The sequence below is a fragment of the Excalfactoria chinensis genome, chromosome 1 (genome assembly GCF_039878825.1).
Source record: "Excalfactoria chinensis isolate bCotChi1 chromosome 1, bCotChi1.hap2, whole genome shotgun sequence".
Classification (NCBI taxonomy): domain Eukaryota; kingdom Metazoa; phylum Chordata; class Aves; order Galliformes; family Phasianidae; genus Excalfactoria; species Excalfactoria chinensis.
The window spans coordinates 134,922,426-134,935,666 of record NC_092825.1 but is presented as its reverse complement, the minus strand read 5'-3'; the positions used below and the strand labels follow the sequence as shown (position 1 = coordinate 134,935,666).

Here is a 13,241-nt window from a genome sequence, read left to right as displayed (position 1 = left end):
ATCACCTGTTTATTATAGTAGTGAATGAAACCTTTTTATTGCTTTGGAAAGGTTTCAAATAGCTTGATCAATTTATTAGTACTTGTTTACACAGACCCATTTGTTTCCCTTTTAAACAGGAACTTAGGCTTGTTGAATACATTTGGTTAAGCACATTTTGCTTTTAATGCTTAATGTGATAATCTGTGAGAAATCTCTTCAATGTTGTAGCCAAGTGATATTGACTGGCTTACAATTGCACTTATTTTGGTTAATTTTAGTTCAAGAGTATAAAACAGAGCCAGGACATTCAGGTGTGTGAATGAGTCCACTGAGTCCACTAACAAGATTGCCCTGCTTAAGGGAGGTGGTGATTTCTTTGCTGCTCAGTCATAGAATCATAGAATTACCCAGGTTGGAAAAGACCTCGAAGATCAAGTCCAACTGCAGCCTAACCATAGTACCCTATCTCTAACAACCCTCTGCTAAATCATACCTCTGAGCACCACATCCATATGGCTCTTAAACGCATCCAGGGATGGCAATTCAACCACCTCCCTGGGGAGCCTATTCCAGTACTTAACTACCCTTTCTGTAAAGAAGTGTTTCCTAACATTCAACCTAAACTTACCTTGGCGCAACTTGAGGCCATTTTCCTTTGTCCTGTCCTGTGTTGTGTTCTGTGTGGAAAATGTCAAGTGGGGGCATTAAGATACATGGTCTGATTGTAAATTTTATCATGTTACTTTAAAAAATGCAAGCAAAAAAAAAGTACCAACAAAAAGCCTGCCAATCTTCATGTCTTCTAGAGGTAGAGAGCGCTATCTTATTTTCTGATACACATTAACGTCTTCTATAAACTACCCTGTCTATTTAATTTGAAAGAGTGGGAAAGGAATATTTAATGTTTAAAAGCTGTAGCTTACATTCTAGTGTCTCTCCCTGGCACACTTGCTTTTGATGGGAATCGCGTGTAGTGTCTTATTTACTACTGCACAAGTTAACATAATTGGAGTAAACTGGACATGATAGGGTATACTTTCGGCTATATTCCCCCTTTTTGTTGGCTTTGGGGCATGAAAGGCACAGGTGAATAGAAAGAGAAGATGAGAGTTTGCATCTGTCTAACTTTGCATTTTTATTATTCAGGCTGGAAAAACAATTGAATTTTGTGTTGCTCGGTGGTGGGCCAGCCTTAGTGACGTTAGCATTAATTACACAGTTTCTTTTCATGGTGTGCTTTGTGCTACTCCTCAACTAAACATGGTAAGTCTTCCAGGCTACTTATCTACAATTATTCTGAAGCTCTCTGACATATCAGATTTTTTTATTATTATTTTTATTTTAAGTTTTCTTTGTTCTTTTCTGTATTTAGACAGACTAAAAGCATGGTTATACCTGAGGTGTTTGCGTTTTCCTTTAAAAATAGGTAAATAGAAACTTAGTCGAGCACAAATATCATTAGTTATGAATTTTCTATGCCTTTCATTATGAACCAGTGGGGAAAAAACGAGCAGAAAAAAATAATACCCATGACACCATAGAAAAAAGGGGATACTGAAAGGTTCACAGTTGTAACTATTACAAGTGTTTGTGTGAAGAAACTTTTCTGGACCACAGTTGCTGAAACATAGTGTCTCGCTCCAATTAAGGAGTGAGGCAAGGTTCTTTTGATAAATTATGCTCGGCGTGAGATTAAGAAGAGAAACATTCAAATGTTGATCCGACCAGTTTATTGGGAATAATAGACGGCTGAGGGGATGGGGAAGGGAGAGCGGCGGATACCAAAATTAGGGTGATGGGGAAGGGAAAGTGGGCGACAGGAAAGGTAGAAAAGGCAAGAATTACGGAAAGCGGGGAAAGTCACCTCCTGAACGCAGCAGTGTCCCGTTGCACGTCGTTTCGTTGGTCCAGGAGGAACAAGCGCAGGGGAGAGCCGCAGCAGAGGGTCAGGCCGCAAGCAGCAGATCGGTGCAGCGCAGAGCGGGAGGTAGAAAGGGCAGCGAGGTATCGGGAGGCAGCGAGGTCTTACGGAGCAGGGTCTCGGGCAGCGAGGTCTCACGGAGCAGAGTCTCGAGCAGCAAGCCCAGGTGAATCCGGTGTCCGCCGTAGGAAGACGTTGGAGGAATCTGAAGCCAGATGCCTAAGAGTTCTTCATGCATGCATCTTCTTCAGCATGCAGGCGTTCACGTAGTGAGGCATCTGATGTCAGACAACCTCCTTGTTCATGAAGAGAGGCATCTGATGTCAGAAAACCTCAACCCAAAATCCATGGTTTGTCCATGCTCTTTTTATCCTACTTCTTCCCAGCCTTCGGGACATTTCTGGAAGGCTTGGGTAAGAGTCCTGTGAATACCTCGGAGATGGCCCTTTTCCTTGAGATAGGCCCACACAAAAGACCACTTAAGGGCCATTCATCTGTATCTTATCTCCCTTTCGTAGCTCCCGGACTTGTCCATCTGTCATCTGTCTGTCATCTGTCACGTCACCCTTAAACAAAGGGGGTCTGGAACCGTGGCTCTGACTTGCCTGGACTTGTCCTTCTGTGTGTCTCTGGAACCTTGGCCAGGCTTCCCTGAACTTGTCCATTTCAGCAGACTTTGAGACAGTAATGTAAAAAGCATGGCCTCTTACACATAGTACTGCAAGTAGCATTTTCAGAATAAAATATCATTAAAATTTATTTTATTCTGTTCAGCCTGTTGTTGAGATGTGCCAATTTTGGTTTGAGATTTGTTGATTAGGTCAGTTGAAGGCACAGTGGATGGGCAGCATCACGACTACTGAGGCTTTGTGATACCAAAGGACTGGGAAGTTACTAAAAACATTACTATCTTATTATTTACAGTACTTTGCTTTGCCCCAGTGTTCTTTGCTGTCCTGGGCAACCTTCCATGGCTTGATTTTTGTCACCTCCTCTTCAAGGGCTGAGATGGTTTTGCAGGAAGCAGTACCATACTGATTTCAATTTGCTCCTCACTTTTTTTTCAGCCAAGGGCTAGAACGAATTGCAGTTGAATGCATTCAGGCTCTAAGAGCTGAGTAACCAGGGGGGAAAAGGAAAGGGTGCATTGTGCTAAGGATCCAGGTCTTGAATCATTAAGGTGGGGGGAGGAAGCATTGCAGTGTTGTGCATGGCAGCTTCTACTGCAGTGGGTTCAAGCCACACCAGCAGTGTCAGATGAACTGAAAAGTGAAATGTTAAAAATGAGATAATAACAATCCTATGCAGAAACACTATTCTAGATGAAAAATGCTTGCACTTATTGAATTACATATTCAGAGAAACTATCTCATATGTCCTACATGTGATTTATACAGTTCTGTACAAATTACTTAAATTATTAATAGCGGATAGTCTTGAAAAAATAAATCTAAGTGAGGCTTCCGGCCATATCAGTACCTTTTCTTGCTTTTGTTGTAGTTTTTTTGATGCTGTTTCAAGTCCCAGTATGTCTGCCTTCTTAAAATAGAGATAAGCTTATGACACTAAGAAACTCACAGTATTACTTCTAGTATGGATAGGTACAGCTGTTATATTTATGAAGGATAAATCAGATGGTCCGTGTCTGATATTACAGATGCACAGAAGCGTAATTGTTATGTATTCTCTCCTTAGCATGCTTCAGAAGGAATTGTACGGTTTGATGTTCAGTCCATGTTGAAGTATGAGGATATTGCTCCATGCATCAACCTGAAAAGCTGGATTCAAACTCTCAGGTACTGTTTCTGAGGAACTGCATGGTGAAAGTTAGAGAACTATTACTATCTGTCTAAAACAGTCCCAAATGAACAGTGAAATCTGAGGTAACAAGGGTATTCTTGTAAAACTTTAAGTTGGTTTGGAGGCATGAATTTAGAAATCCTGTTTCTTAGCATGTTATTTTTAGTTCCGTTTAGCTTTGACAGAATTGGACATTTATTGTCACTTATTCCATATAAATTATTTTTTCTATCTAAATTTAGAAGGAAAAATAGTATAGTAAACCTTCTTGGTGCTTCCAAAGGAGGCAGAGGTGAAAAGGCATTTTAATATCTAAAGAAACAAATTCTACTGAGTTATTTGGTGCTACATATTTCTTTCTTTTTCTTTGAAGCATCTGCCTCCTGCCTAATTTTTACCTGGAAACATTATTTTTTGCTCTTTTGCTTGCTTGGAAATGTTTTACTGTAGAATCCGGTACTGTGTTTCATGTGGAAAGTTGTATTTCTGCTGTTGTTGGTTGTGTCAGTTTGACACAAGCTGATATGGTGGAAAAATGACTAATCAATACCGCAGTCCCTAACATTGGTAGTTCCACAGGGAGGAAGAAATGCCATACAGTTTAAGCAGTACTTTTAAGGTTTTGGCCAGACAATTTCACAAAGGTCAGTAATCTAACATTTTTCATTTTCTGGTCCCTGCAGTAGCCGTCTTGGACTCTGACAGTTCATAGAGACTAATAACTAGAATTGATGTCAGGGAATATTTGGCGATGACTGTACATGCTGCTTAATACTAGATTCAGAAATATTTAATTTCTTATGGCTTAAGTGAGGAAATGAAACCATCCCTTCACATACGTTATTCTCATTCTTGGCTAGTAAAATAGAGATTCTTATTTCCTTATAAAATCTAAGGCATTTGGTAGTAAACTAACTTCAGTTACGAATACTAGTGAGAAGTATTTATATATTTCAGTTGAAGTTTGATAGTGTCTTGAATGGAGTAGTGAATCATAAAATAGTGGGGAGGAAAAGTACTGAAAAGCTTCTCATTTAAATACTTGGAGGCAGGGTTGCACTGGAATAGCTGATGGGATCCTATAGAAAGATTTTTTTTTTTATAATTAAAGACTGTCAGATTTGTACAGCTGAATTGTTATCTTACCTGATGAAGGCAACTTACATATATATATATATATATGTATATATATAAGTATATATGTATATATATATATGTATTTTCTTTCCTAATAATAAATTGTTTTTCCTTTTTTTTCTTTTTAAATGTCTTTTAGTTTTGAGCTTACTGAGTTCTATTGGCTTCTTTTTTTGGCAGTATCCATAATGTTGTTAAGCATTCTTTTTAACTCAAGATTTTAGTGTTGTATTCAGATGTGCTTCAAAATACGCTTCTGCTTAAAGAATACAAGTTTTGACGGCAGATATATGTTTCTTAGCAGTGCCTTCTTTGTTTTTATTTTAACTGCAGACCAGTGAGTGCAAAAATAAAACCTTTGGGATCCAGAGATATTTTACCAAATAACCGTCAACTGTATGAGATGATTTTGACCTACAACTTCCATCAGGTAGAGTTTATGCTTGTTGATTTTTTTTGTAAGTCATTGATAAATATAGCCTGTTTCTTAAAAACAGCTTTTAACTTTACCTTTCTGTCAGAAACAAATTATTAGATCAAAGTTTTAGATTCTCTACTGTTAGAATTCTAATTGATTCTTTTTAGGAGCTACTATGACTTCAAATAGCTTCAGGTCAATTTTTTTTCTTGAATGTGTGTAAGAATTTTACTTGTTTTATTCAACAGCGGCTGAAATGTTTTGAACTTTCTTTTAATAGCCTAAGAGTGGAGAAGTAACACCAAGCTGTCCGCTTCTGTGTGAGTTGCTGTATGAATCTGAATTTGACAGCCAACTGTGGATTATTTTTGACCAAAACAAAAGACAGATGGGGTCAGGAGATGCCTATCCACACCAGGTACAGAGTGCTATATTTATTATATCTTTTGCTTTCTGCACACTATGAAACTTGGACTTTTTCCCCTTCCATGCCTGCTGTTACCTCCTTAACAGATTCTGATGAATAAGCATAATATAATCTTGTGAAGAGATGAGGAAAAAGTACAGTCGTACCTTTCAGTGGTGATACATTTGTATGGAAAAAAAATAATAATTGACAGATTTGTTTATGTGAAATCAAACTTTGTGTTTGATTCACTTTTCCAAGAAAAGGGTCAGAGCTCTGGTATGTTTTATTTCTACAAAAAGCAGTTCACTCATGATCTCTTGTATTTTTTATGGGGCTTCTCAAGAAATGAAGTTCAGTTGCCTTTTGTGACTTCTTGTTTGTTTTACAAAAATGATATCGTAAACTTTTCTGTTTATGTGAAAAGCATGTACTGTTTTTTTTCTGTGGTCTGATAGCTCAGACGCTGTTTCATTCATGAAGGCTGTCATCTATGCTGTTTGTCTTTAAGCAGTTTTCTGAGTGCTAAAGCTCAGTTACTTTTTGTTGTTGCCTTTCAAAGTGAGTTTCAAAGGAAGGACTGATCGTTGTGGAAGCATATGAAAGATAGCTTCTGAAACGTGTCTTGAAAAGCATGAAAGTAGTCTATGCTTCCACCTGGTGCACCACCACACTGCATTTCTGATGTTCTGCCTCATAGAACAATTCCAAAGCAATTCAAAATTTTCCAATCCAGGAAGTTGTATCAAGAGGAAGCACAATTTTAATCCAGAAGAAAGAGATTTTGAGAGAAGGGTAGTCCTTAATTGACTCCTCTTAGGACTACTTTTTTGGATTACAACAGCAGCACCAGAAACATCCTAAAGGGAGCTCAGGGAACTTAGCATACTGCTACTCAGAATATCCTTGTGGTGCCTTTTGAAGTTGGCATAAATTAAAGAACATTTTCATAACTAAAAATCCATGTATTTTTTTTCTTTGCTTTTTAAATAAATGTCATCTATCTATTCCTAATGGCAGGCATAGAAAGCTTTGTACAATTGGGTCACAGAGCCTGCCAGTTCTTTAAAGTGCAGCCTTAAATCCTGCAGTGTGAAACTGATAAAACAGTAAAAAAATGTATTGTGATCTTAACCACTTAACGCCCAAAGTTGTGTCGTAAACATAATGTGTATTAAGGCAAACCTGCCAGAAGTTTTGCACTGAACGTTTAACAAGAAGTCTGATTTCTGTTTGAGCAGTTAATACTGTGTTAGAACAGGAATGAATTATGTCAGCCTATTTTGTGGTCTGAAAACTATTAATAATTTCCAGTTGATCAAAAATGTGTTTTAGCTGTTTTCAAGAGACTTCAAAACTAAGCTATCCAGAATATTTTTAATGACCAGAGCAATATGAATCAAGAAAAACAGGACAGTCTTACTTCAGGATATGTGTTCTTGGTGAGGTATTTAACCTTGACATTTACAGGTGCTTCTTTCTTTCAGTATTCTGTGAAACTGGAAAAAGGAGACTACACTATTCGGTTACAAATCCGCCATGAACAGAACAGTGAGCTGGATCGCATCAAAGACCTTCCATTTATTGTTTCACACAGATTGTCTAGTACCTTGAGCTTAGATATTTATGAAAACCACAGTCTTGCTCTCTTAGGAAAGAAGAAATCCAACAGTTTGACATTACCACCAAAACACAGTCAGCCATTCTTTGTTACATCTCTGCCTGATGACAAGTAAGTTACTGAACTCCTCTGTTTTCAACTATGCCTAACCAACAGCCTCTACACCTAAATAAATTCATGCTTTGTCTGATACTGTCTATCTGTTTGCACTTAGTATTCTTTGTGTATTTTTCTCACACTGTTCAGATTCTTTATTGTAGTCCAAATAGGACGTTGCTGAACCTAGTTCTAACATGGAGTCTTCTTTCTCTGAATAGAATACCAAAAGGAGCAGGACCAGGATGTTATCTTGCAGGAGCTCTTACACTGTCTAAAACAGAACTTGGAAAGAAAGCTGTGAGTATCTTAAATGGATGATAGCTTCTTTTTTTGCAAATTTCTGAAGTGGGCAAATGGCATGCCAAGGGAGCACACTGTATGTTACGCTTCTAGTACTGTGAAGAGCACCACTTTTAGCGTCGTAATGCATTTTTGAAGCAGTCGTTTCACTATAAAGTCAGAGTAACTTTTTAATTTAGTTTTCATTTTCAAATTTCAAATGTAATCGCATCTTCTAAAGTTTGAATTCTAATTCCTTGTCTCTGAATCCTTATTTCTAGAAGCAACTGCTTTTTTGTTGTTGTTGGCGTGGCAGTCTATAAAAGTGACTTTAAAATGCCCTATTTGGTGTCATTTGAATGAAAAATATGTACATATGTGTTTTGTGCATGCTGGTTCTCTAGTAAACAACAATACTCTTCCTTGCATGCATACAGTTTGCAGAAGAAAATTAAGTCCTTCTTTAATACCTACGTGTTATCTTTACAGAGAAGGAAATTTGTTGACTCAAATACTTAAGCAGATATTTTTACCTTCTGCAGACTGATGTTGGAAACCACTAATATGGCTGTATGCTCCAACAGAATGACATAAGATCTCTGTGTTGTGGTGGAAAAAAGCTATGTGGTATTTTTGCTCATAATGTAGTATCCCATAAAAGCTACTTGCTAACTTGAATGAATCTGTAGTGCAGCAGTGCTTACAAGTGACCAGATCAAGTGTCTGTGTATCTTGTGATTCCTTTAGTTATTCAAGTGTTTTAAAATAGTTGGCAAAGAGAAGAATGAACTCTGGGCAGTGCTGGTGATTGATGGGTAGTATTTAGAAGTAATCCATGTTCTTATATCACTAAATGTGACTGATAACTTGGATAGAACTGCAGTATTTTTTAAAGAAAGTAGGTCTCTGTGGTTGACAGACAGGTAGGTTGACACATATACCTTTAGATCTTGTTGAGTAGACAGGTATAGTTCATTCAGTCTGGTGTGCTGCTGGTAGAACTTCTGCAGAAAATTGCACTTATTAATCGTATTATCTAACTTGCAGTTACACCTGCTTGTCAAGAGTATAAATGGATGAATGTGGTGTGGAAAAAGAAAAAGTAGTTAAGCACTTTAAAATATAAAGGTTTAGATATGTTTGTCGTTCCTGCAAAGTTGCAAACATACTTTCCTGAAATCCGTGATAAATGCATTGTAACAGTTTAGTATACTTGACTCAACCTAAATTCTGCACTTTCTTGAACTGTTGGTTCTAATTCTTATTTTATAGCTAGATTAAGTGATTATACATAAGGATTTCTGGGCTGGGAAGTGGGAGGTAATAGGTATTGCCTGTTGAGTTTCATTTCTTGATTGTGACGAAATATGTAAGAGCTTACACTCAGAGAAAATCTAGCTAAGGCCCGTTGTGTATCATATTCTAAGGCTTAAATGTTATGTTCATATTTCACTGGAAAAAAAATGATTTTATCAAATAATATCAACTTTCCATTGCCTTTAGCGGATCTCAGTATGTAACAGCAAACAAAAGAGAATGAGTACTCAAGGCAGGAATGAGTAGTTCAGCAAGTGGGGTGCAATTTCAGGGAAATGTCTTATTTCTGTGCAATCCTAGGAAATGGAACAATGCCACTAGACAGACAAAACCTCAAATCTGTGCTTTGGAAAATGAATTTCTGTAATGCCTTTAATGTAAGCTAAGTGGTTAACAACACTTGCTTGTCTTACAGGAATAAAGAACTACACACAAAAAATGTACTGTTTTATTAATTTTAAAATGAAAGAGCATGCTTTAAGAGCATGCTTGGTCATAGATGTGACTCTCTAACAGCTGAAAAATATGTAGGTTGAAAATATAACCATAATTGTACAGAGAAGGTGTCTCCATCCTATGTGGTGTGTGCATGTTTTCTTACAGTATGTTATTCTAACTCCCAGGGGCAGTCTGCAGCAAAGCGACAAGGAAAATTTAAAAAGGTACTGAATGTTAGTTTTTGACAAAGATATATATATATATATACATAAATATATATTTAAGTCTTGTTGCATATGACTTAAAGAATTTGTCTGCCAGTATTGATTTTTGTCTCCCTCATCTACCTCCTTAGTCCTGGGTTACTTCCTTCAGCACCGTAAATGAGTCTCACTGTAACAAAGAGTCTCATGAGCATCTGAATATTACTGCAATAAGTGCCATAAGAATGCATGTGATTAGTGGTCTGCAACTTCTTTTTTTATGAGATATACAGGCATCTGCAGTGTTTGTAGCAAAGATTTCTGTGGCGAGTGTTTCTACCCATTGTGTTCTGTCTGCAGATTAGAAATTAAATACAAACCTAATGCTTTACATAGTGTTGCATACCAAACTGCATACCAAAACAACTGTCTGCTTATGAGGGCTTTATTAAAGTTGTAGGAAAATATATCCTAAAAAGCATCTTTTGTTAGTGAGGATGAACTTGGTTGAGAAGTGTCTCGATTCAAGATTGAGATTTATTCAAATAAAACTTGATATAGGCTATAGTATATACAGTGGTGTAGGAATTAGTGGAACTGGGCGGCGAAAAGAACTTACAGAGTATATAAGGTGCCCTCTATAGGGCTGCTGTTTGTGGGGAGTGGTTTGTGTTTATTTCTTGTTTTGTTCTTCTGAATCTATAAGGCTATTTACATTCTCTTGTTTTCAAGGTACTGTTTTCTGGAGTGGAATCCAAATTAGGATTCTTATTAGAAATAGGGTGTGAGAGCTGTGACTACCACAACTAATGGCAGTAAAAGTGTTTTGTTTTGTTGGTTGGTTTCTTTAAGTGAGCTGTTAACTATGCCTGCTAATTTAATTTGATATTGGTGGAATAACTGTGGTGTAGTGTGTTTAGACTTCAGAAAGATTTCAATTTAATAACCTTGCTGCAATTTTATTTTCATAATTTGACAGAAGATTATGCAGATCGCTTTGTGGAAAGGCGCTTTAAAAATCCTTCTGAATGAATGGTTTCCAGTGGATAGGATATCAAGTCCTTATTACGTAGATCTGTAATAGGGGAGTTAATCTCCAATCGTAATTCAATTTAACAAAACAAAATCAAGGTTGCATGTTATGCTATTTTTTGTTTTCTTTTGCTTTTAGAACAGATTCGTGTTCATACCTGAGCTGTATATATGCCCAAGCCAGAATAAAAGCTATTCCTTTTCTGGATACTTTTTATTATTTTCAAGATACATCTGCACACTAACAGTGAATACATGAAATTCACTATATTTCAGTGCACAGATACATAATGGCTTCATTAATGAACAGCTTTTTCCAAGAGTTCAGGTCTGCGGGCATCCTCTTTTGTATGTTTACCCTGCCCTGTCATGCTGAGTCTCCATGTACTGCATAAATACATTTTTTTTCCATGCTCAAAAACTCGTTACTGTATTTCTTTTGTAACCTGGTCAGGCAAAAGGGCCTATGTAGCTTTTTATTTTATTTTTTGCAGAAGTAGGTCCAGGACCAATTTATAGGATTAGTGGTGTTTGTTTTAGTTTAATGGATAGGTTTGTTTTGATATCAGTGACTAGTCTGCAGATCTATTTCATTTTCTTTGCTTGCAATGCGTGTTAATTTTTGTTCTTTTCTTTTTGAGGGGGTACAAGGAGGCGGGGGGGGGAGAGTGGTAGGGTAGAGAGAGAAGGTATGGAGAAGGGCAATGTTAGCTTGCCTCTGTATGCTTGACACTACCAGAAATCCAGGATGGCTGTGTCTTGCTGTCTGAAAATGCCTCTATTTTGTATGAAAGCAGCTTGGGGTTGTGTCAGGAAATAGCACCCTAGTTTTCCAAAGATGATGGTTAACACTGTTGTAACTGGACAAAAAGATAGTAGGTTCTTTCCACAGTATAAGCAAGAGTCTTTGTCTTATTGGACACATAGCCCAGAAGCATTCAGCTAATCCCTAATTTTCTGGATCAAAAGCAATGCCAAGGGACTTAATTTTATCTGAGCACAAAAATAAAAACCCTTGGGGCATGGTTTTTTATACTGAAGACAGGAAAACATTTCATGTGTAGACCTGAAGAGAAAAAAAAAATAAAAAACAAAAAAAAAAAATTCCCTTCTCTCTGACTACTGATTACTTGGTAAGTATAAAGTTCAGAATTCAGTGATGTTTTTCTTGGATCTCTTGATCCCCATTGAAGTAGAGAGAACCACGTTATATTGGCATGGGAAGCCGACTTACCCTTGTTTTCAGTGTGTAAGCACATGTTAAACAGCCATGTTTCAAAAATGAAGTGTGCCTACCCAATTCATTTAAGTCTGGCTTGTGAGTTTAGGTACTTCATTTTCAGTTTAACCATAAAAACATAAACATTGTCATAAAAACAATGTTACGCAAATTATCTGCATCTTAAAGTAGCTACAAATTCCTTTGACACATTCCCCTGTGTGTACGTAGGCATGCATGTGCAAGGCATTTATTAATTGGAAAATAAGACCAAAGATGATTTTCTTCAAGGAGGTTTTAGTTAGTTATGCTTTGGAATGCCTTGAATTGAAAGTAGTATTTTTTTTAATGGGATTTCCATGTAAATTTCCAGATGTTGAAACATCGAACATAAGTATAAATTAAAATACTTAAATGAAATAGTTAACTATTAATATAGGTCTCGTGAGGCATTTTATATGTTGCGGATATATACAAGTTATGTTCAAGTCAAAAGTAAACTCTCTGAGGCTTAGCAAATTGTACACAGAGTATACCAGAATGTTGCCAGCAGGAGCAGAGAGGTGATTGTTCCCCTGTACTCAGCACTGGTGAGGCCGCACCTCAAGTACTGTATCTAGTTTTGGGCCCCTCACTTCATGAAAGACATTGAGGCCCTGGAACGTGTTCAGAGGAGGGCAACAAAGCTGGTGAGGGGTCTGGAGTACAGGCCATATGAGGAGCAGCTGAAGGAGCTGGGAATGCTCAGCCAGGAGAAGAGGAGGCTCAGGGGAGACTTTATTGCTCTCTATGACTTCTTGAAGGGAGGTTGTGGTGAGCTGGGGGTCGGCCTCTTCTCTCATGTCATTGGTAATAGGGCAGGGGAGATTCAGGCTGGACATTAGGAAATATTACTTCTTAGAAAGGGTGGTCAAGCACTGGAACGGACTGCCCAAGGAGGTGGTGGAGTCACCGACTCTGGGGATGTTCAAGGAACAATTGGATGTTGTGTTGAGGGACATGGTTTAGTGGGAGCTATTGGTAATAGGTGAATGGTTGGACTGGATGATCTTGTAGATCTTTTCCAACCTCGGTGATTCTGTGATTCTGTACTGACCAAAGTGCATGTTATGTATACTTCCAAAGTTTTTAATAGTGTTTAAGTTTTTTAGAGGATAAACAAAGGGCAGCTTTCTCATTAATTTGTAAGTTGCCTTAAAGTAATCCTTTTAAGGTATAATATTCTTGCTCGCTGCTCTTCAGTTTGTGGCTCTTGTGTGACTTTTTATAGGGAAGCTGCTTTAGCAGGGGTTGAACTTTTGATGATCTCTCGAGGTCCCTTCCAATGCCTGCAATTCTGTGATTCATGAAGCTTCCTGAAGGCAATGAC

General features: G+C 37.6%; 1 protein-coding gene and 1 long non-coding RNA gene across 4 annotated transcripts in view; both read left to right on the top strand.

The window, feature by feature from the left end:
• The window catches only part of TPP2 (tripeptidyl peptidase 2), a 50,290-nt gene that overhangs the window by 20,023 nt on the left and 17,026 nt on the right, over positions 1-13,241 (top strand). For 2 of the 3 annotated variants that reach the window (XM_072353717.1, XM_072353733.1), the window contains exons 18-24: positions 1,129-1,245; positions 3,599-3,699; positions 5,174-5,270; positions 5,539-5,676; positions 7,152-7,396; positions 7,603-7,681; positions 9,604-9,642. In XM_072353717.1, the coding sequence (XP_072209818.1) occupies positions 1,129-1,245; positions 3,599-3,699; positions 5,174-5,270; positions 5,539-5,676; positions 7,152-7,396; positions 7,603-7,681; positions 9,604-9,642 (816 nt within the window). The remainder of the gene's footprint in view (positions 1-1,128; positions 1,246-3,598; positions 3,700-5,173; positions 5,271-5,538; positions 5,677-7,151; positions 7,397-7,602; positions 7,682-9,603; positions 9,643-13,241) is intronic. The other variant, XM_072353727.1, reaches the window with a different exon arrangement.
• LOC140262948 (uncharacterized) lies at positions 1,708-2,496 on the top strand. Its single transcript, XR_011905871.1, has 2 exons — positions 1,708-2,004; positions 2,035-2,496. It is a non-coding gene; the product is annotated as an uncharacterized lncRNA (long non-coding RNA).